Source organism: Podarcis raffonei, chromosome 10 (genome assembly GCF_027172205.1).
Source record: "Podarcis raffonei isolate rPodRaf1 chromosome 10, rPodRaf1.pri, whole genome shotgun sequence".
NCBI lineage: Eukaryota > Metazoa > Chordata > Lepidosauria > Squamata > Lacertidae > Podarcis > Podarcis raffonei.
Window position 1 is genome coordinate 70,768,470 of NC_070611.1, and position 22,811 is coordinate 70,791,280.

At 47.4% G+C, this 22,811-nt stretch overlaps 1 protein-coding gene across 1 annotated transcript in view; it reads left to right on the top strand.

The window, feature by feature from the left end:
• The window catches only part of LOC128422132 (collagen alpha-1(XIV) chain-like), a 71,619-nt gene that overhangs the window by 46,223 nt on the left and 2,585 nt on the right, over positions 1-22,811 (top strand). Inside the window, exons 12-22 of the mRNA XM_053405736.1 lie at positions 333-479; positions 2,488-2,607; positions 4,949-5,107; positions 7,213-7,341; positions 10,784-10,933; positions 12,767-12,961; positions 14,036-14,175; positions 15,167-15,294; positions 16,218-16,357; positions 18,398-18,588; positions 20,359-20,490. Coding sequence (XP_053261711.1) covers positions 333-479; positions 2,488-2,607; positions 4,949-5,107; positions 7,213-7,341; positions 10,784-10,933; positions 12,767-12,961; positions 14,036-14,175; positions 15,167-15,294; positions 16,218-16,357; positions 18,398-18,588; positions 20,359-20,490 — 1,631 coding nt within the window. The remainder of the gene's footprint in view (positions 1-332; positions 480-2,487; positions 2,608-4,948; positions 5,108-7,212; positions 7,342-10,783; positions 10,934-12,766; positions 12,962-14,035; positions 14,176-15,166; positions 15,295-16,217; positions 16,358-18,397; positions 18,589-20,358; positions 20,491-22,811) is intronic.

Consider the following 22,811-nt stretch of genomic DNA (forward strand, 5'->3'; position numbering starts at 1 on the left):
CTGGTCAAACGAAGAACGAAGTAAAAAAGAGAGAGAGAGTGCTGTGTGACTCGTCCTTTTGTTACCTGGACAGGTAAGGTCACGCCCACCTCTAGTCACATGCAAGGAAGGATGCTCCAGCCCAGGAGGAACAGGAAGTTTCGACTGGCTGGACCAACATCCCCTTGCATGTCCACTCTAGGAAAGCAAGGAATGTTGTATTTGACTGCTCCCAGTGGAATTCATCCCACAAAGTTGCACAGCCCAATCTCTCTGGTGCCTTGCAAAGAGAAACACTGAATCTTTATTCCCCACCCACCCACCCCACAATGCAATCTCTCACATGTTTGCAGAAGGCAGCGTCCAGAACGTGAACTTGGGTGACACTTACAGCTACTACAGGATCCAAGGTCTGCAACCAGGCAATGAATACGTCGTCACAGTGAATCCGGTCTTTGGCGCCATTGAGGGACCGATAGTCACTGCGAAGGCAACAACCTGTAAGTCTCACCACTGTGGAGGAGAATTCATGTAATCCTGCAAGAAATGTTGGCCCCCATAGCGATGGCACTAGCAACTTCGAGATCAGATTACTGCAATGCACTCAGTGTGGGGCTTCCCTTGAGATGCACTTAGTACAGAATGCTGCAGCATAATTGCTGATGGGAGCAGCCAGGAACTCCTTTGACTCTGGGTCCCACCTCGCATGCCAACTTTGATGGGTGGGTGGGACAACTCACTAATAATAATAATAATAATTTAATTTATATCCCTCCCATCTTGCCGTGTTTCCCCAGCCACTCTGGGTGGCTTAAAGGTAAAGGTAAAGGGACCCCTGACCATTTGGTCTAGTCGTGGCCGACTCTGGGGTTGCGGCGCTCATCTCGCTTTACTGACCAAGGGAGCCGGCGTACAGCTTCCGGGTCATGTGGCCAGCATGACTAAGCCGCTTCTGGCGAACCAGAGCAGTGCACAGAAACGCCGTTTACCTTCCCGCCAGAGCGGTACCTATTTATCTACTTGCACTTTGATGTGCTTTCGAACTGCTAGGTTGGCAGGAGCAGGGACCGAGCAACGGGAGCTCACCCCGTCGCGGGGATTCGAACCACCAACCTTCTGATTGGCAAGCCCTAGGCTCTGTGGTTTAACCCACAGCGGAGCGCCACCTGCGTCCCACTGGGTGGCTTATAACATACATAAACACACAACAAAGCATATATATATATATATATATATATATATATATATATATATATATATATATATCCTATACGAGCAACAAACTAGCCAATAAATCAACAGAAACCAATAATAATAATAATAATAATAACAATAATAAGCAGTTTGCAGTTATACCCAAATTAAAATACCTGCCAACTCCAACTAAGCACAACAGAGGAACCCAAATTAGAACTGTTTAAACATTTAAAAAGATTTCCGCCAGTTGTCCCAACCCAAGAGTTGTTCCAGCAACGTCCCGCTGACAAAACGACGTCATTTTGACAGCACATGAGTGAAAGGTGGCTTGTTCTGCCCAGCTGAAAGAATCCCTTGCATACGATTTACAGGCTGATAGCCGCCTGGTTGTTTGGCACCTGGGAACCAGAGTTCAAGGGCCACTGCCAGCCCTATGCTTGGCTCTTGCCAACAACTGGCGCCCTATGCTTGGCACTTCCTCCCCAACAACCGATAGGGAGAGGAAGAAGAAGCCTGCATTATGCAAGCATTGCCTGCATGAGGGATAAGCCCATAGCTGTCAACTTACAGATTTGAAAATAAGGGACCAGCCGCCTCGAAAATAAGGGATCAGCAGCCAAAATAAGGGATTTTAGTCAACCAGCAGCCAAACGAAGCCTCAAGCGGTGGTTCCCACAGCGTAGCAACCCGGCAAAGGGGATGCAGCAAGGAAAACCACCGTCACCTCTTTGCTGGGAAGCGCTGAGCAAAGGCGAGTCCCCAGGCAACTCAGCCGATTGCATCGGCACAAGGCATGCAAGCTCCACCCCCCAGTTGTTCTTAGACTCCTTATTGGGTGAGCAACGCAGCCAAGCAACACAGTTGGAGCCTCCCTCCTCCCTGGCCGGCAGGGAGGGAGGGAGAGGAGCTGCTTCCTTTGAAACCCGGGAAATTTAAGGGACATCATCAATAAGGGACAGCAGCGGGACACAGCGCTGGGATAAGGGACTTTCCCACCAAATAAGGGATGGTTGACAGCTATGGATAAGCCTCTCTTGCAAGCAATGCCTGCAAGAAAAAAATGAGGCTGGTTGCTTTGGCTGTTCAGGCCTGTTAGCAGGCGAGAGGAGGAGGTGGCGGCCCAGCTGGGTGTTTTCCTAGTGCCCACATTCCTTTGTGAGCATTCATTTGCAAAATAATAGACCCAGTTTGGGGAAAGCAGCGGGATGTTCCTGCATCCCTCCCCCCAGAATGAGCATCTCCTCGACCCAACATGTTGGAACTGCATCCTGACCTTTCCACTTTCTCTTGCCTGTTCAATGTTCATCGCAGTGTCGTCCAGCGCCGTGCAGATTTTGAAAGCAACCGAGGTCACCATCAGTTCTGTGCTGGTTTCCTGGAACGCGGTGCCCGGGGCGACTGGGTACCGGGTGACGTGGGGCCCAACGCCAGGTAAGAGAACCGTCACAGCAAAGCGTTCTGATCTGTGGGTCACTGTACGTGGGGCTGCTCTTGGCGCTGGTCTGGAGGGTACGGCTGGTGAAGAATATTAGACTCAGTGGTAAGACTCGGGGCCGGATTTAGGTTTGATGAGGCCCTAAGCTGCTGAAGGTAATGGGGCCCTTGATATGTCCAGCTGTCCTTTGTCAACAACAAATTGCCGCCGTTTTTTGTGTGGAATATACAGTGGTACCTCGGGTTAAGAACTTAATTCGTACTGGAGGTCTGTTCTTAACCTGAAACTGTTCTTAACCTGAAGCACCACTTTAGCTAATGGGGCCTCCTGCTGCTGTTGCGCCACCGCTACATGATTTCTGTTCTCATCCTGAAGCAAAGTTCTTAACCCGAGGTAAAATTTCTGGGTTAGCGGAGCCTGTAACCTGAAGCATTTGTAACCTGAGGTACCACTGTATGCTGTCTGGTAATTTATGGACCTACTAGGTCTCTAAAGCCATTTGCACATAACAAAATATGTATTTTATCAAAGTAATTGTTGAACTGAAATACAGCCATACCTCGGGTTACAGATGTTTCAGGTTGCGTTTTTTCGGGTTACGGACCCGCCGAAACCTGGAAGTACCAGAACGGGTTACTTCTGGGTTTTGGGGGTTGCACATGCGCAGAAGCGCTGAATCGCAACCCGCACGTGCTCAGACGTGCCGCTGTGGGTTGTGAACACTGCGGGTTGTGAACATGCATCCCGCATGGATCATGTTCACAACTCGAGTGTCCACTGTACAATTAAGATGTATATTAATAGTGAAATACAATTAAGAAGAAGTATATTAGTAGTGAAATAATTACTAAGCTCTAACTTAAAATATTTTTTTATTCATAATGAACTTAATAATGCAAACACATTGACATTTGGCAATAACAACAGTTTCTTCAGAAACACAATTAACAAAGATAATCTAGTCTCTAGAAACTTGCTATAACATGAAATAATAATAGGTGTAAATATATGATGCAAACTACTAATAATTATAAACAACAGAATATAGGCACCCTATATATAGAAAGGAGCAAACCAGTGATATTTTAGGGAGCAGGCGAGCAGGCGGGGCCCATGACTTACATCATAGGAGCCAACACAACACAAAACACTGTTGCTGTATGTAGGTTTTATTGTATTTGTTTTTTATCTTATATTTTGGAAATGTACATCCTGTTTTTTCCCCTTTATATTTTTGGGGGGCCCTAAGAGAGTGGGGCCCTAAGCTATAGCTTGTTTAGCTTATACATAAATCTGGCACTTGTTAGGCTGCTGATAGGGGCTGGTGGCTGACAGCGTGTGGTAAAGGTAAAGGGACCCCTGACCATTAGGTCCAGTCGTGGCCGATTCTGGGGTTGCAGCGCTCATCTCACTTTATTGGCCGAGGGAGCCGGCATACAGCTTCCAGGTCATGTGGCCAGCATGACTAAGCCGCTTCTGGCGAACCAGAGCAGCGCTCGGAAACGCCGTTTACCTTCCCGCCGGAGCGGTACCTATTTATCTACTTGCACTTTGACGTGCTTTCGAACTGCTAGGTTGGCAGGAGCAGGGACCGAGCAACGGGAGCTCACCCCGTCGCGGGGATTCGAACCGCCGACCTTCTGATCGGCAAGTCCTAGGCTCTGTGGTTTAACCCACAGCGCCACCCACGTCCCACAACAGCATGTGGAACCTCTGCTAAAACATTGGCAGGGCACAGGCTGAAGGCTCTTGTTTTGACATACGAACCCCTGCACAACTTGGGTCCAGGATAGCTTAAAGGATCTCTTGAGCCATTATATCCCAGCCTGATCACTGATATGATCTGGAAGAGGACTGCTATTTCGTAGAATGATAGAATTGTAGAATTGGAGGGGACACCGAGGGTCATCTAGTCCAATCCCCTGAAATGAAGGAATCTTTTACCCAACGTGGAGCTCAAACCACAGCCGTGAGATTAAGAGTTTCAAGCTGTACCGGCTGAGCTATTCAGCTATTCCGGGTGGCCTGAACTAAAATAATTTCTTTTAATCCTTCCCACGCTGTGGCACCCTCACTTTTGACTGGCAGGCATCTTATGACGACTTTTTAAAATGCTGACAGGTCTTACGGAGCTGTTTTAATTTCCTTTATTTTTATTAGTCAGCCACCTACATGATTATCTGTATTTTTAATTTTTTTTAATTGTGTTTTACGTTTCAACACTGCACATTGCCCTGAGGGCTGGTGGCATGGAAATAACTTTTAGAAATAAATGAAAACTACGTAAAACACACACACTGAGGATTCTGTCTTTTACCTGTTTCTGTGCATTCCAAGAGTTCTTCGGAAGAGACCGACCCCGGCAGCTTGCTCTGAACAGTTCCAATACGGCTTACCGCCTGCAAAATTTGGCTGATAACACGGAATATGTGATTTCGCTGTATGTCCTTTTTGGTTCGGTAGAGGGTCCGGGGATCACCATTACTGCGAGGACCTGTGAGTACATTTGCATCACAGCCAAAAAAAGGACTGGACCCTCCCCTCCACCATGCATAATAATAATAATAATATTTATACCCCGCCCATCTGGCTGAGCTTCCCCAGCCACTCTGGCGGCTTCTAACATAATATTAAAATACAATAGTCCGTCAAACATTAAAAGCTTTCCTAAACAGGCCTGCCTTCAGATGTCTTCTAAAAGTCTGGTAGTTGTTTTTCTCTTTGACATCTGGTGGGAGGGTGTTCCACAGGGCGGGGGCCACTACTGAGAAGGCCCTCTGCCTGGTTCCCTGTAACTTCGCTTCTTGCAGGGAGCGAACCGCCAGTAGGACTTCGGCGCTGAACCTCAGTGTCCGGATAGAATGACGGGGGTGGAGATGCTCCTTCAGGTATACTGGGCTGAGGCCGTTTAGGGCTTTAAAGGTCAGCACCAACACTTTGAATTGAGCTCGGAAACGTACTGGGAGCCAGTGTAGGTCTTTCAAGACTGGTGTTATTGGTCTCAGCGGCCACTCCCAGTCACCAGTCTAGCTGTTGCATTCTGGCTTAGTTGTAGTTTCCAGGTCACCTTCAAAGGTAGCCCCATGTAGAGCACATTGCAGTAGTCCAAGCGGGAGATAACCAGAGCATGCACCACTCTGGTGAGGCAGTCCGCAGGCAGGTGGGGTCTCATCCTGCGTACCAGATGGAGCTGGCAGACAGCTGCCCTGGACACAGAATTGACCTGCGCCACCATGGACAGCTGTGAGTCCAAAATGACTCCCAGGCTGCACACCTGGTCCTTCAGGGACACAGTTACCCCATTCAGGACCAGGGAGTCCTCCACACTCGCCTTCCTCCTGTTCCCCCAAAACAGTACTTCTGCATACAATATCATTCCAAACTGACTTCTTGAGAGCTTGAGATTTTGCTGCCCATGCCGCTCCTTCAGGTTGTGAGTTCCTCTAAAGAAACCAATGTTTAATACACAAGGGAGTGTTGCATTTTGCATCTTCCAAATTCCAAATGACCCTATTAAGACCCTATTAAGCTACTGAAGGTAACGAGGCCCTTGATATATTCAGCTGTCCTTTGTCAACAACAAATGGTCACTGTTTTTTGTGTTGCATATATGCTATATGGTAACTTATGGACCTAACAGCTATCTAAAGCCATTTGCACATGTTGCCATGCAATCAGTCCATGCAGAATATAGGCACCCTATATATAGAAATGAGCAAACCAGTGATATTTTAGGGATTAGGCTAGCAGGCGGGGGCCATTACTTATATCATAGGAGCCTAAAGGTAAAGGGACCCCTGACCATTAGGTCCAGTCGCAGATGACTCTGGGGTTGCGGCGCTCATCTCGCTTTACTGGCCGAGGGAGCCAGCGTACAACTTCTGGGTCATGTGGCCAGCATGGCTAAGCCGCTTCTGGCGAACCAGAGCAGCGCACGGAAATGCCATTTACCTTCTCGCCAGAGTGGTACCTATTTATCTACTTGCACTTTGACATGCTTTCAAACTGCTAGGTGGGCAGGAGCAGGGACGGGGCAACGGGAGCTCACCCCATCGCGGGGATTTGAACCGTCGACCTTCTGATCAGCAAGCCCTAGGCTCTGTGGTTTAACCCACAGTGCCACTTACCGTATTTTTCGCTCTATAAGACGCACCAGACCACAAGACGCACCTAGTTTTTGGAGGAGGAAAACAAGAAAAAAAATATTCTGAATCTCAGAAGCCAGAACAGCAAGAGGGATCGCTGCGCAGTGAAACCAGCAATCCCTCTTGCTGTTCTGGCTTCTGGGATAGCTGCGCAGCCTGCATTCGCACCATAAGACGCACACACATTCCCCCTTACTTTTTAGGAGGGAAAAAGTGAATCTTATAGAGCAAAAAATATAGTATATCATTGGAACCTACACAACACAAAACACTGTCGCTGTGTGTAGGTTTTATTTTATTTGTTTTTTATCTTATATTTTGGAAATGTACATCCAGGTTTTTCCCCCTTTATATTTTTTGGGGGCCCCCAAGAGATTGGGGCCCTAAGCTGTAGCTTGTTTAGCTAATATGTAAATCCAGCACTGGACCTTATTAACATACCCCTTTTCTTGGCAGCTCCTCTGGGTTACGTGACTCATTTCAAGGCAACCTCTTCCACGAGCTCCTCCATCTCTCTGTCCTGGAGCGATGTCCCTGCAGCCAACAAATATAAGATTGTCTGGAAACCATCTGGAACTGAGCTAGGTATGTTGAGGTCTGTCCCTGGCATTTGTCCACGTAAAATACCCTTGAAGGAATGGGTTTCCCAAAACCCAAAACTGACTGTGCAGGCAGTTTTAAACTGCACCAAAATCCCTATTTTTCCTTAGCTAAAATCCATTAACTTGAGCTCTGAGTCAATGTATAAACAAAAACCCGGCTGTGCTCGAAGCTCTCTCCCTTATCAGTCCGTGGCGGCAATGAGTGACCTTGCCAAGTTCCAGTAGAGCAGGGATGATGCGTCTGTTCCTTATCTCATGTGCTGACCACAAAAGATGCACAGACCCAATCTGGGAACAACGCCAGAAGCGTGTTCCCCGAGATGATGACCTCTTCCTCCCAGATAAGAGGAGGAAGAGGAAGATCCTTTTATGGTTGAGAATACCAGAGCAGGAACATATGTGATGTCAACCTGCGTACATAGGCTGACGTGGTTGGGTTCCTAGGGGAGGAGGGAGAGGGTGCCTGGAGGATATATATACTGCATGAAACTTCTCATTTCTTTGGACTTGCTGTGGACTTGATCACGCAAGTGCCTTCTGCTGTCCGGAGAGCAGAATAAACTCTTTCTTGGAATCAACCTCGGCGTCATTTGACTTCCTTCCTCCTGTCCCGGAGCAACGCAGACCCAATCAGTGAACTCCAATAAGGCTACACCCTCTGTAACAAAAACCTAAGGGTGTTGTGTGCAAAGTGTGACCATATGAGATAACTTAGTTCAGGGGTGGGAAACCTTTTTCAGTCTGAGGGCCACTTTCCTTTCTGGGTGACCTTCCAGGGGCCACATGACAGCAGGGGGTGGGGCCAAAGGCTGAAGTGGGCAGGGCAACAAATGTAAAATTTATCTTTGTTCAGTAGGCTACTTTCTGCACCCCCACCCTGTTAGGTTTCTGTTTGTGCCACTGGGCAGTGCTTGGAGTCACAAGACTCTGTTTACATTCCAGAGATTCCAGATTGTTGGAAGTTTCACGGGAGACGGGAGACGGATGTTGCTATTATTGGTTTCCTGTTTCTTTGTACCAGTTGCCTCTCTGCTTTCACAGAGAGAGGATGTATATTTCTTTCCTGTCTGCGTAGTTAGAAATAAAACTCTTAGCAATGTAGCTAATATTTCTCGACCTTCGCTGCTGCTTGTATACTCTGCGTAATTAGGGAACATGCCTGGAGCCTCATCAAAGGTTCAGGTTGTTAATCACCGTCAGAGGACTCGACCGGAGGAGTAGGTCGGTCGAACGCAAGTTCCGACACACCCACCCCTCTAGGTCCTCCATGCAGACAAGCAAGAGACGTTATCAGAGTTTAAGCACACATTCTGAAAGACTGGTACAGTTGTACCTGGGATCCCAAATGCCTTGCAAGTCGAACGTTTTGGCTCCCAAATGCCACAAACCTGGAAGTGAGTGTTCCGGTTTGCGAACATTCATTGGAACCTGAATGTCCAACGCAGCTTCCGATTGGCTGCAGGAGCTTCCTGCAGCCAATCAGAAGCTGTGCCTTGGTTACCAAATGTTTTGGAAGTCGAATAGACTTCCGGAACGGATTCCATTCGACTTCTGATGTACAACTGTATTGATGAATTGGTAGTAGAAATATACAATCCCCTTTAATCAATTGATTGATGACATGTTAACACTCACAACATATGAACTTATAGACATAGGCTTTGTTTGGATAAATATACTGACATTTGGAATTAGTTTCTACAGAAGATATGTTGTTATTAATAATCATATATGTATTAAAGGTAAAGGGACCCCTGACCATTAGGTCCAGTTGTGGCCAACTCTGGGGTTGTGGCGCTCATCTCGCTTTAAAGGCCGAGGGAGCCGGCGTACAGCTTCCGGGTCAAGTGGCCAGCATGACTAAGCTGCTTCTGGCAAACCAGAGCAGTGCACAGAAATGTCGTTTGCCTTCCCGCCAGAGTGGTACCTATTTATCTACTTGCACTTTGACGTGCTTTCGAACTGCTAGGTTGGCAGGAGCAGGGACCGAGCAACGGGAGCTCACCCCGTCGTGGGGATTCGAACTGCCGACCTTCTGATCGGCAAGTCCTAGGCTCTGTGGTTTAACCCACAGCGCCACCCGCGTCCCATATATGTATTAGGACAATATTATTATTCCTATGTATGGAAATGCAACAGATACTAGTAACTATATCATATTCTATCTTTCTTATTTTATTTGTTGCACTTTTCTTCTCCCTTCCTCACTTTATTTTCTACTACTGAAATTATTTTAATAATAATAAAAGCACGCATTCCACGCAATCTGAAGCCCAAACTACATGCTTGCTTGTTTCCAAAACCCCATGCATCCCTAAGCAGGCCACATCCTGAGCGAAATAATTTGTTATGTCATTTTCCAGCTCAGATGTGCCCTCCCCAGTCTGCTTTTATCATCCATGGGGGGACGCACAGGAAAAGCTTAATGGACCCCACCTCTTTTCTGCTAATCAGAAATGTGCCGGGCCTGATCAACCAAGTTTGTCGTGTTTTATGGTGGAATCTTTCACCTGCCAAGCTTAAGGGAAGATGATTTTGAGCTGAGAAGAGGCTGGAGAGGGAAAGGTTAAGGAAAATCCCCGCATATGCTCTTCCTCTACTGTGATTCACAGTTTGCCAGGGTTTTTTAGGGATTTAAAAACCCACCACAACCTAATAATAATAATAATAATAATAATAATAATAATAATATATTATTTATACCCTGCCCATCTGGCTGGGCTTCCCCAGCCACTCTGGGCAGCTCCCAACAAAATATCAAAATAACGTAATACATCCAACATTAAAAGCTTCCCTAAACAGGGCTGCCTTCAGATGTCTTCTAAAAGTCTGGTAGTTGTTTTTCTCTTTGACATCTGGTGGGAGGGCGTTCCACAGGGCAGGCACCACTACCGAGAAGGCCCTCTGCCTGGTTCCCTGTAACTTGGCTTCTCGCAGTGAGGGAACTGTCAGAAGGCCCTCAGAGCTGGACTTCAGTGTCCGGGTAGAACGATGGGGGTGGAGACGCTCCTTCAGGTATACAGGACCGGGGCCATTTGGGGCTTTAAAGGTCAGCACCAACACTTTGAATTGTGCTCGGAAACATACTGGGAGCCAATGTAGGTCTTTCAAGACCGGTGTTATGTGATCTTGGCAGCCGCTCCCAGACACCAGTCTAGCTGCCGCATTCTGGATTAGTTGTAGTTTCCGGGTCACCTTCAAAGGTAGCTCCACGTAGAGCGCATTTCAGTAGTCCAAGTGGGAGATAACCAGAGCATGCACCACTCTGGCGAGACAGTCTGCAGGCAGGTAGGGCCTCACATGTAGTTTGAGCTTCAGATTGTAAGCTCTGGGAAAGGGCCATGGATACTGATGAATAATAACAACAGCAACCGGCTGTTTTGCAAGGAGGAAAGCAAACTTGGCCATTGGTATTTCTGTTTCAGAGAAAGACACTGCTCAGAGCCATCTCCTAGACAGCGGAGTGCTTGCTTACCGTTTGGAAAACTTGCTGCCTGATACCCAGTACACCATTGGGATTTGTGCTGTGTTTGGAGCCTCCGATGGAAGAGTCGTGACCCTTACTCAAGGCACCGGTAACTGCAGGGTTCGCAAGGGAACATTGCTGAGCTGGGGCAGTGAATTATTTTGCCGTGGCTAAGGTAGTAAACATTAAGTCATGGGCTAGTCTTGCATTCTTGGCTAGCTGCCACACAGCAAATTGTGCAAGAGCTGAGCTTACTACAAATCGCCTTGTGTCTCTCTATGGCAGGGTTTCCTAAACATGGGTCTCTAGCTGTTTTGGGACTACAATTCCCATCATCCCTGACCACTGGTCCTCCTAGCTAGGGGTGATGATTATGCATTCTTTATCAATCTTCTGAGAAAAATACAAAACCTTATGCAAAGCCACAGAGACTTGCGAACTACCCAATCTAAGATGAACTTATAGTGTCTGGTTTCAATGGATTTTTCACATGCTTAACTCCGTCTTTTGTTTTCTTTATCTTTTTAGGTAAGTTCATGAAGATACCAAGAAAGGGTAAGTTCGGTGTTGCTCACAATACCGAGAGATGCTAGTGAAGTTGTAGATGGATGTTAATGAAGTTGTAGACTGCAAATCAGTCTCTTAAGCTTAAGCCAAGAAATAGTATTCTCTATAAAATTGAATATCAATATACATATCAAGGCTTTGAGATTAGACCACTGAAGAAGCCCAGAAAACTACCTTGGGAGTGTGCTATCTGCAAGCCCCAGTTAAAGGACCCCATCGGGGGCGAACAGGGGCCTCTTGATTACTTGAACTGCCAGGGCGAAAAAGGTACAAAACGCCAGCACCTTGTCTACAACTTTATTAACAAGCTTCTTCCTTGAGATATTTGAAGATGGCATGAAGTAGGCTCGTTTGTGTGTTTGACAGTTTCTTTTCAAGGACATCGTTCTCTGAACCTCAAGGCGGTGAACTGTCAGGAGTTCAGCCTACACTCGAGTAGGACTCTGGTAGAGACACATGCCCGACTGGCATGTTCTCTCCCTCCTGGTCAATCGTTCGGGAGCTTCAAAAACTTTCTTCAGCCTGAACATCACAACGACCGGTGCCAACTGACACCAGCACACTTAGGGGTCCACAGAGTTTGCGCAACTTGCATAACACACCTCAGCAACTCAGCATTTTGGCTAATCTACTTTATTTACATATAAACACACACGGAGCACTGCAACATGGCTCCCTCTCTCTCTAGCATCAGACAGCAAAGAGAGAAAGAACAAAGGACAATAGTCCCACTTCACAGAAACACAAACATCCTGTCTCCGTCACTTCCCACTCTGTGGAGTCAAAACACATACTGTCATGTGAAAGACAACAATCCCATGACTGCAATCACAGAGCAGGGATTCTAACATGAACATCAATCTCTCTGGGACTTGTGGAGTTTCAGTTCCTCTTCATGGGATCAGGACCAGAGGAGAAAGCAAGCGGAAAGAGCCCCCTCTCACTTTTTACTCAGTAAAAATTTTAGGTCCAGTCATGGCCGACTCTGGGGTTGCGGCTCTCATCTCGCTTTATTGGCCAAGGGAGCCAGCGTACAGCTTCCGGGTCATGTGGCCAGCATGACTAAGCCACTTCTGGCGAACCAGAGCAGTGCACGGAAATGCCATTTACCTTCCCGCCAGAGCAGTACCTATTTATCTACTTGCACTTTGACGTGCTTTCGAACTGCTAGGTTGGCAGGAGCAGGGACCGAGCAATGGGAGCTCACCCCGTCACGGGGATTCAAACTGCTGACCTTCTGATCGGCAAGTCCTAGGCTCTGTGGTTTAACCCACCCAGTAGAGCATTCCAAAATATGATTCCTTCCTTGCGCCTAGAAGTGGTTCATTCCAGAGTGCTACTGCTTACATTTCCTTTTCGCATTGTTTGTCTGCAGCAGGATCTCATGGGAACCTCTCTGTTCCCCTTCCAGTGGTTCCATCTGCAAAACCTATTACAACTAGATTCCTGTCATTGAGTTCAAGACAATCCACTCCTCCAGCAGCCACCTCTCTCAGGCCAAGAACCACCTCTGCACACGCAGCCAGGATCCCCAAGGCAACAGCACCGCCAGCTACCACCCCTGGCCCAGGTGAGCTTGAGACTCTGAACTGCTTCTTAATTTATGTTTACAATGAGTGTACGGCCCATCGTCAAGTCCACCCTAGGAGGCTTATGAAGATAATAAAATAAATGAACTTGAGAATTGAGCAGTGAGACCTTGAATGGTTGTAAAATAAATACAGTGGTGCCCCGCAAGACAAACGCCTCGCAAGACGGAAAACCCGCTAGACGAAAGGGTTTTCCGTTTTGGAGGCGCTTCGCAAAACGAATTTCCCTATGGGCTTCCTTCGCAAGACGAAAGCCCATAGGGAAATCTCCGGGACAGCGGGGAAGCGCAGCGCGTCTTCCCCACTGTCCTCGGACCTCCTCCGAAGGCTGGCGGTGGGGCGGAGAGACCTCCTCCCCCCGCCAGGCTTCGGAAGGCTCCTCCGAATGCTGTTCTGAATGTTGGCGGTGGGGAGGAAAAACCCTCCTCCCACCGCAAGCCCCGGGAACAGAGGAGAAGCGCTGCGCGCCTTCCCCTCTGTTCGCGTACCTGTCCTGAAGGCTTGCGGTGGGGAGAAAAGCCCTTCTCCGCACCGCCAGCCTGGCAAGCGGTCTCCATAGGAACGCATTAATTGATTTTCAATGCATTCCTATGGGAAACCGTGCTTCGCAAGACGAAAAACTCGCAAGAAGAAAAAACTTGCGGAACGAATTAATTTCGTCTTGCGAGGCACCACTGTACCTAGAAGCATTTCAAGAAGGATTGTGGATTTGAGCTCTAGGAAGCCCATTCATAATGGTGGGGCCACAACAAAAAGTGTCCTGCTATTTTCCTAAATGGTGTGTCCAGGCATCCATAGTGATCCCAGTGTGAAAGGGCCTGGCCACGCTTTGATCAGGTGTATAAGCTTCGGCCACTGAGAAACTCATTGTTTCTGTTCACAGTAGAAACTTACATGCATAGCTCAGATTGGCTAGGAACTATGGGGTTACTAACCCACTTCCCCAATCGTCTCCAGAGCTTGGTTACAACATTTTAAAAAATGGGGCAGGGAAGGGGGCATATGGACATGGCATGTGACTGACAGAGACCACTGTCTTCCTTTCTCACTCCCAGTCTGCAGCAAATACAAAGCAGACATTGCCTTTCTGGTGGATGAATCGTCAAGCATCGGCCAAAGTAACTTTGCCAAAATAAAGGACTTCCTCTTCCGCATCGTCTCTTATTTCCCCAGAATTGGGCCTGAAGGTACACAGGTAAATGCTTCTGTGATGCGGATGTTTGCACAAGTCAATAATAATAATAATAATAATAATAATAATAATAATAATAATAATTTTTATTTATACCCCACCCTCCCCGGCCAGAACCCGGCTCAGGGCGGCTAACACCAATAAAATCACAGTAAAAACATAATAAGGGGAAAAGAGAGGGGGGGGGAAACCAATTTAAAATACAGGTTAAAATGCAATTTTGGGAATCGATCTACAATGAACTAAAGAAGATGCTTAGATATACATTTCCCAAAAAGCCAGAAGCATTTTTGCTAGGCTTGATGGGAAAATGAGATTATGAAGACAGATCAAAGACTATTCATGTACGCCACAGTTGCAGCGAGGATTTTGTTGGCCCCAAACTGGAAATTACAAGAAATTCCTACCATTGCGGAGCGGCAGGGGAAGATGATGGATTTTGCTGAGTTGGCCAAACTGACTTGCAGGATCCGAGACCAGGACGATCAGAAATTCCAGAGAGACTGGAGTAAATTTATTGTATATTTAAATGGTAACTGTAAAAATTTGAAGACACTAGCAGGACTGAAGTAAATCCTACAATGTAGAGATATTGTAAAGAGTTAGAATGCGCGATTGGATTTTGATAGGGGATACCGGTTGAAGGGAAGGAGGCAGGTCGTAAGCTCGGCGGAGCAAAAAAGTTTATATGTTGATTAATGTGTTGTTTGAAAAAGTGTTTAAGGAAAAATAAAAATAATATGCATATATATATAAAGAGGAATGGGGCTGTGGATCCTGCCCTGCCACTGTCTGCTTGGTGTTTTTTTGGGGGGGGGGTTGCTCTGTTAGTTGCTGGGGTCAGCAATTGTATGGTCAATTTTAGGAACCGCTACTTAGCTGACCTTGGCTGGCTCTGCTGGCAAAATGGGAATGCTTGCAGTCAGAATGGTTTTTCCTTCTGCTCCTTTTTTTCTGGCTAAACTCGGATGCTTCTTTCGCCTTCTCGTGCTAGATTGCTGTAGCTCAGTACAGCGAGGAGCCCAGGACGGAATTCCACTTTAACCGTTATAGGGACCGGAATAGCGTTTTGAAAGCTCTCAAGAGACTCCGCTATGCTGGCGGAAACACAAAAACCGGCGAGTATTGCACCGTTCAGTGTTTTCTTTGTTAAAAAACTATTTTGTACGTTTCTGTTGTAAACAGCCCTGAGATCTGTGAATGAAGGGTGGCATACAAATTATTAATAATAATAATAATAATGATGATGATGATGTTACCTGGTTGAATGGATGACCCCCACCCCTCCTGAAAGTTCAAATGAAAGCAAAAACACAGGTTAATTATAATACTCCCATCCACAAAGGGCTGAAGGAACTTTCACTCCAAGATCACTAGATCACTACTCTAAGCAACCTCTAATGTCTAACCCTGGTCCAGAGGAAAAACAAAAATTGATTGGAGAGGTTGCTTGACCCCTCCTTCTACCACCAATACCACCACCAAAATTGCCCTCTCTGAACTGTTTTTTCTCCTTGAAGGGGAACATATTTAGTGAGCTGATATCTTCCCTCTTTGGGAAAGTCAGTTTTAAGTAGAAAAAAAAGGGGGGAAAGCGTTACATCACCAACAGGGAACCCTGGGCCTAAACAGTCCCACTAATCCATTTTGGCCACACCCACCTGCCCTATAACTGCCCTCATATCTGATGTGGGGCAGATAAAACTGTGGCTGAGCCAAAAGGGGCTTTGCAGGCACTGCCAATCAGCTGCTTGTTGGTGCCTGCAAAGCATCTTTCAAAACGCCATGCGAAGTTTAGACATTGTATTTCATTTTGAAAACAAACCCTGGGAGGCTGCGGCCTTCTCTTGCTTCCAAACAGGAAAAGAAATGGGGATTTGGCACATTTCCAAAGAAAGGACAGGTCTCTTAGAGAATTAAACAGGGCTTCAGGGACTCTGCACCTGTTCTTGCACCCTCTCAAGTCCCCACAGACAGGGATATATGCTTGCTTCCATGTCACTGTAACGCTCTCTCCCCTGTTTTCTGCGCTTTCTCACAGGTAGGGCCATCGGCTACGTCTTGAAAGAGATATTTCAAGCCTTCAAGGGAATGAGACCCTCTGTGTCCCGCACCCTGGTGTTGCTGACGGACGGGCCATCTCAGGACGATGTTGCGCCCCCAGCCAAAGTGGCCCACCTTATAGGTAAAGCTGTGGATCTGGAATGATCTGGACTCTGGGCCATAGCTGTCAACCGTCCCTTATTTGGCGGGAAAGTCCCTTATCCCAGTGCTGTGTCCCGCTGCTGTCCCTTATTGATGATGTCCCTTAAATTTCCCGGGTTTCAAAGGAAGCAGCTCCTCTCCCTCCCTTCCTGCCGGCCAGGGAGGAGAGAGGCTCCAACTGTGTTGCTTGGCTGCGTTGCTCACCCAATAAGGAGTCTAAGAATGACTGGGGGGGTGGAGCTTGCATCCGTTGTGCCGATCAAATCGCCGCGTTGCCTGGGGACTCACCTTTGCTCAGCGCTTCCCAGCGGAAAGGTGACGGTGGTTTCCCTTGCTGCATCCCCTTTGCCGGGTTGCTGCGCTGTGGGAACCACCGCTTGAGGCTTTGTTCGGCTGCTGCCTGGGTTTTCTGCTTTTGGCTCAGAGGGGCTCAGAAGTTGAAGATACCTGTGTTCAGAAAATCCCTTATTTTGGCTGCTGATCCCTTATTTTCGAGGCTGCTAGTCCCTTATTTTCAAATCTGTAAGTTGACAGCTATGCTCTGGGCTTCCCATAAGCGGAGTCTTCCACAGCTGGAAGATGAAGCGCCTTAGCTCAGTGAGTGGAGCTCTTGAGTATCTGCTTGGCATGTAGAAGGTCCTAAATTTGATCCCCATCATCTTCAGGTAAGGCGGGATTGTCCTGTGCCTGAATCCCTGGAGAGCCATTGCCAGTCAGTGTAGACCAAGGTTTCCCAAACGTGTCTCCAGCTGTTTTGGGACTACAGTTCCCATCATCCCCAACCACTGAGCCTCCTAGCTAGGGATCATGGGAGTGGTAGCCCCAAAATAGCTGGAGACCTACATTTGGGAAACCCTGGTGTAGACTGATTTACAATTAAAAAAAAGAGAGGAGAAAAATAAAACCTTTTGTTGTTGTTTAGTCGTTCAGTTTTGTCCGACTCTTTGTGACCCCATGGACCAGAGCACGCCAGGCACTCCTGTCTTCCACTGCCTCCCGCAGTTTGGTCAAACTCATGCTGGTAGCTTCAAGAACACTGTCCAACCATCTCGTTCTCTGTCGTCCCCTTCTCCTTGCGCCCTCCATCTTTCCCAACATCAGGGTCTTTCCCAGGGAGTCTTCTCTTCTCATGAGGTGGCCAAAGTCTTGGAGCCTCAGCTTCAGGATCTGTCCTTCCAGTGAGCATTCAGGGCTGATTTCCTTCAGAATGGATAGGTTTGGTCTTCTTGCAGTTCATGGGACTCTCAAGAGTCTCCTCCAGCACCATCATTCAGAAGCATCAATTCTTCGGCGAAAATATTCTGGTTTCACCTCAGATCGTATAAAAATCAAACCTACAATTTTTTAAAAAGTCTTTTGAAAGCTTGATGTTTTTAAACAAATTTTGAAACTATTATAGCTTTGCCTGGAGATACCACAGGGCTGAATCTGGAACTTTTAGCATGCAAAGTAGTCGCTCTGCTACTGTCTCTGGTGATCCCACTGTCAATATAAGTTCCCTATACCTTGTCCATGTGGGCTTCAAGGAGGTTTTTTAATGTGTGCATTTAAGGTGGACAAATTCCTTGGTTACAATTCAATAAGTATTGTCGCATGTCACCCCAGTCTGCAAGCAGTGCAACATTCCAGGGGTGCTTACCCAGGGATTGTGTTTCCTTCCGAATGAGGCATAGCGAAGAAAGTGGCGTCTCTGTGATGTAGGGCTTATTTACACATATATACCACCTGGGCCTGGGACACGGGTGGCGCTGTGGTCTAAACCACTGAGCCTAGGGCTTGCCGATTGGAAGGTCGGCGGTTTGAATCCCTGCGACGGGGTGAGCTCCTGTTGCTTGGTCCCAGCTCCTAGCAGTTTGAAAGCATGCCCAAAAGTGCAAGTACAGTGGTACCTCTGGTTGCGAACGGGATCTGTTCCGGAGGCCCGTTCGCAACATGAAAAGAATCCGGGCTGTATCCAGGAATGACAAGCAGGGCTCAGGCTTCCCCTGTCGACTCATCATAATATTTCCTCCCTCTCCAGGGATCCGCGTGATCGCTGTAGGCATTTCGGGGGCTGACCCGGAAGAACTGAAAAGAGTCTTGTTGCATCGGAACTTGAACAACCTGTTCTACGCCAGCACTTTTGACGACCTCCCACTGATCCTCAAGGAGCTCATAGAAACCATTTGCTTTGGGTCCCAGCAAGTTGTTGCCAAGCCACAGGAAAGTGGGGTGAGGGTCTTTTTCCTTGATCAGCATCTAGTTCTTCGTCTTGCATTTCCTCTGGAGCTCTTTTAAAGGATAGGTTGACCAGATCCGAAAAGGAGGTGGGGAACAGGTACCTTCTGTTTGCGCAGAAGGGGGGAATTTGGCAAATGTGATTTATTCTTCAGGGATGAGAACAACTAACAACAACAACAACAATTTATTATTTATACCCCACCCATCTGGCTGGGTTTTCCCAGCCACTCTGTGCGGCTTCCAACAGAATAATAATAATATATTAATTATACCCTGCCCTTCTGGCTGGGTTTCCCCAGCCACTCTGGGCGGCTTCCAACAGAATATTGAAATACAATAACCTATTAAACATTAAAAGCTTCCCTAAACAGAGCTGCCTTCAGATGTCTTCTAAAAGTCTGGTAGTTGTTGTTCTCTTTGACATCTGGTGGGAGGGCGTTCCACAGGGCGGGTGCCACTACCGAGAAGGCCCTCTGCATGGTTCCCTGTAACTTGGCTTCTCGCAGTGAGGGAACCGCCAGAAGGCCCTCAGCGCTGGACCTCAGTGACCGGGCAGGACGATGGGGGTGGAGATGCTTCTTCAGATATACTGGACTGAGGCTGTTTAGGGCTTTAAATGTCAGCACCAACACTCTTAATTTGTGCATAGAGCTTTAAAGGTCAAAACCCAAATGCAGTTGAGGGATTTGGGTCTTCTGGCAGGTGGGGTGGCGGCGGCGCAGAATCAGTGTGTGGATTAGGGCTGTTTCTTCAATATGTCCCTTGAGGAGTGAGCTGGGAGCCAGGAACTGCAGTCAGTCGTCATTCTGCTGTCAGAAAAGGACAGCGATATGAGGGTGAAGAAAAGACTCTGTGAAGCCTGGATTGGCAGTGGGGTGTGCAGGTGTCCACAGAGGCCTTCATTGGCACCAACAGGCCCTCTGCCCCCGCTGAAATTAGCCCTGAAAGAAGCATTTCCTTGTAGCCAGTGGAAGAGGTGTGAATTTTGTGAATTTTGTGGATATGTGAATTTTGGAATAATATCTACAACGAATTCAAGAAATTATTTAAATTTACTGTTAAAAAAAGACCAGAGATTTTTTTATTAGGAATATTACCAATAGAAGCTAAAAACCACACAAGACCACTGTTTATGTACGCAGTTACGGCGGCAAGAATACTCGTAGAAAGAAGCTGGAAAAGTGAAACAACACCAACAATAACAGATTGGCAGACACTTACGATAGAGTATTTCCAACTGGCAAAGCTGACGGGAAAAGTCAGGGGAGTTTTAAACCAGAAAACATACGGAGAATGGAAAAATATTTAAGGAATATATAAGATTATATTGCAAAAATGATACCACCTTAGCAGAATTAGAATAATACTTGCCAATAATAGATAAATGATACGAACATTATAGTGGGATGTATGAAAAGGGATATAAAACAAAACTGTGATAATACCATGAAAACAGAAAAAGTATAATGAGAAAGATTGGAAGTTTTTTGCAAAAATAAAATAAAATTATTTGATAGATATAATGTCATATAAATCTTTGGTCCCCCCCCCCCTTTATATCATTTTTTTGTCTTTGTTACAAAATTTTTCTCCCCCCCTTTTCTTTTCTTTTCTTTCTTTTTTGTATTTAAATCTGAAATACTTACCTTCGTTGTATGTTTGTATCTTTGTATTTTAAACCAACAAAGATATTAAAATAAAAGGAAGAGGTTGTACCTCAACTGCCTTTGGCCAGCCTAACCCAACGTCCTTTGTGCTCAGATTTCCAGCAAGGAGATGAACAAGGTGGAAGGGCTTCTGGATGCAAAGAGGGCCGTACCCGTGTCCAGTTCCTCTTCAGTTCCCCTGACGGTTCAGACCCCGCAAGGACCCTGTGACCCACGGTGCTCAAAAGTAAGCCAGCCAGTGATTCAATACAGCAGGATGTCCCTTCACTCCACCCCACCCCACCCCCCAACCCAAGGACCATGTGAAAATTGTTCAGGGGAGATGACAGGGAGCTTGGCTGCCTATTGTAGCAACTGCAATGCACTGTGCTAGACACTGCATGCTTTTGAATTTGAATTTTTCTTGCTTCCTTTATTCTGCATTGCATGCATTTTGTTGTATTCTGTGGAATTCTAATATATAAGATGTTAAAAGAAGCAACGATGATGCAATATCTATATATTGAAAATCAATATGAATGTTAGTCCTCTCTGACACTTCCTCTCATTCTGTCTTTCGTTCTGCTAATCCACTCCTTTTAAATTACTTCCTCTCTTCCCTGCCCACCGTCTTGTTACTTTTTTTCTCTTTTTTATAATTTTATAATTTTATTTAGCATAATAATTACAAAATACAAGCAAAACATTGCAAACACATGCATTCATACACACTTCAGATAAGCACACACATATAAAAAAAGAACACAAAAGAAAAAAGGAAGAAAAAAGAAAAAAGAAAAAATAAGGAGAAAAAGAAGAAGAAAAGTTGGAAGAATTTCTTCCAAATTTATTCTACAAATATCTCAATAATAAAATTTCATTGATTGACTTCCATCGCTTACACCGCACTTCCTATATACATTTTAAGCAAGATTGTATCCGTTATTCTGTATTTTCCCCATACAATCTCATACAAATATTATAATCAATAAGTTTTCTAATTCTTTCATAAATCTATTCTAAACACAACCAATAAGGTAAAGGTAAAGGGACCCCTGACCATTAGGTCCAGTCGTGACCGACTCTGGGGTTGCGGCGCTTATCTCGCTTTACTGGCTGAGGGAGCCGGCGTACAGCTTCCGGGTCATGTGGCCAGCATGACTAAGCCGCTTCTGGCAAACCAGAGCAGCACACGGAAACGCCGTTTACCTTCCCGCTGGAGCGGTACCTATTTATCCACTTGCGCTTTGATGTGCTTTTGAACTGCTAGGTGGGCAGGAGCAGGGACCGAGCAATGGGAGCTCACCCCGTCATGGGGATTCGAACCGCCGACCTTCTGATCGGCAAGTCCTAGGCTCTGTGGTTTAACCCACAGCACCCCCCACGTACTTTACATTTAATCTTTGTCTAGATAAATAATCAAGCCACTCCTTTTAAATCGCTTCCTCTCTTCCTCTCTTCCCTGCCCACCCTCTTGTTACTTGTGGCCCATCCCACACAAACCTTCCTTGCACAACACACAACATTAAGAGCATAATCTGCATTCTCCAGGGCCGTCTTACCCATACGTGCTAGGGGTGCGGGGCACCCGGGCGCTGGGCTCTCAGGGGCACCAGGCCGAGAGTCCGGGGCCTGACAGTTGAGTCCGGAGAAGAGCCCACTCGTCGGTCGGAGCACCATGGCGGGCTCTTCTGCTCTGGGCAGCTCTGCGCCACGAGTTCGGGGGCGACTGAACCAGTGAGACACTGAGGCGGCCAGCCAGCCCCGCCCTCCTGCGCACCTGGGACTGGGCAACCTGGGAGGGGGCACCGGGTGGATCTTTGCATCTGGCGCCACATATGCTTAAGACAGCTCTGGCCGCGGACCACCTGAGTGATGCTCTGTGTGCTGGTCCCGGGGGCTAACAGAGAGGTGAGGTCCAAGTCCAGTCCGAGGTCAATGGTGCGGTATGGAGGCTGTCCGTCAAAGCTGAAGCTGGGTCCAAGGCGGGGAGTCGGGTGGGGTCAGGAACTCTGGCAGAAGAGCAGGACAGGGTGCAGGCAGGAACAGGCTAGCAAGAACGTTGCTCCCGCAACCTGGGACTGGGGCTGGCTGGCTTTTATCTGCCCCAAGGCATAGGGCGGCCTCAGTCCACAGGTGACTCTCCTCTCCTGGCCTGGAGGCAAGCACTCCTTCTGTGAGAACTTAGTTCCCTCCGCCTCTCTGCCCTGAGCCTCTGCAGCTCAGGAGAGGCTGGAGGGCTACCAGACCCAGAGGCAACCTTCTCTTCCCCTGACCGGGCTGAGAGTGGAGCACCTGCAGGCAATGGGTCCTCCATCACCTCAGGGGCCAGAGCAGACTCAGCTGGTGCCTGCACCTGAGGATCCAGCACAGGTGAGGACCCTTCAGGCTCATGCCCCAGCCCTGGCTCAGCTGGTTCTGGAGGCGGGGACTCCTGTGCAGGCTGGGATTCCTCAGGTTCAGCCTCTGAGTCCAAATCCCAGGCCACCACACCCTGGACCACAGTGGGATGGTGGGGTGGGGGGAGTTCGTCCTTTGTGTCAAATGTGCCGAAAAATATCCTTTTCC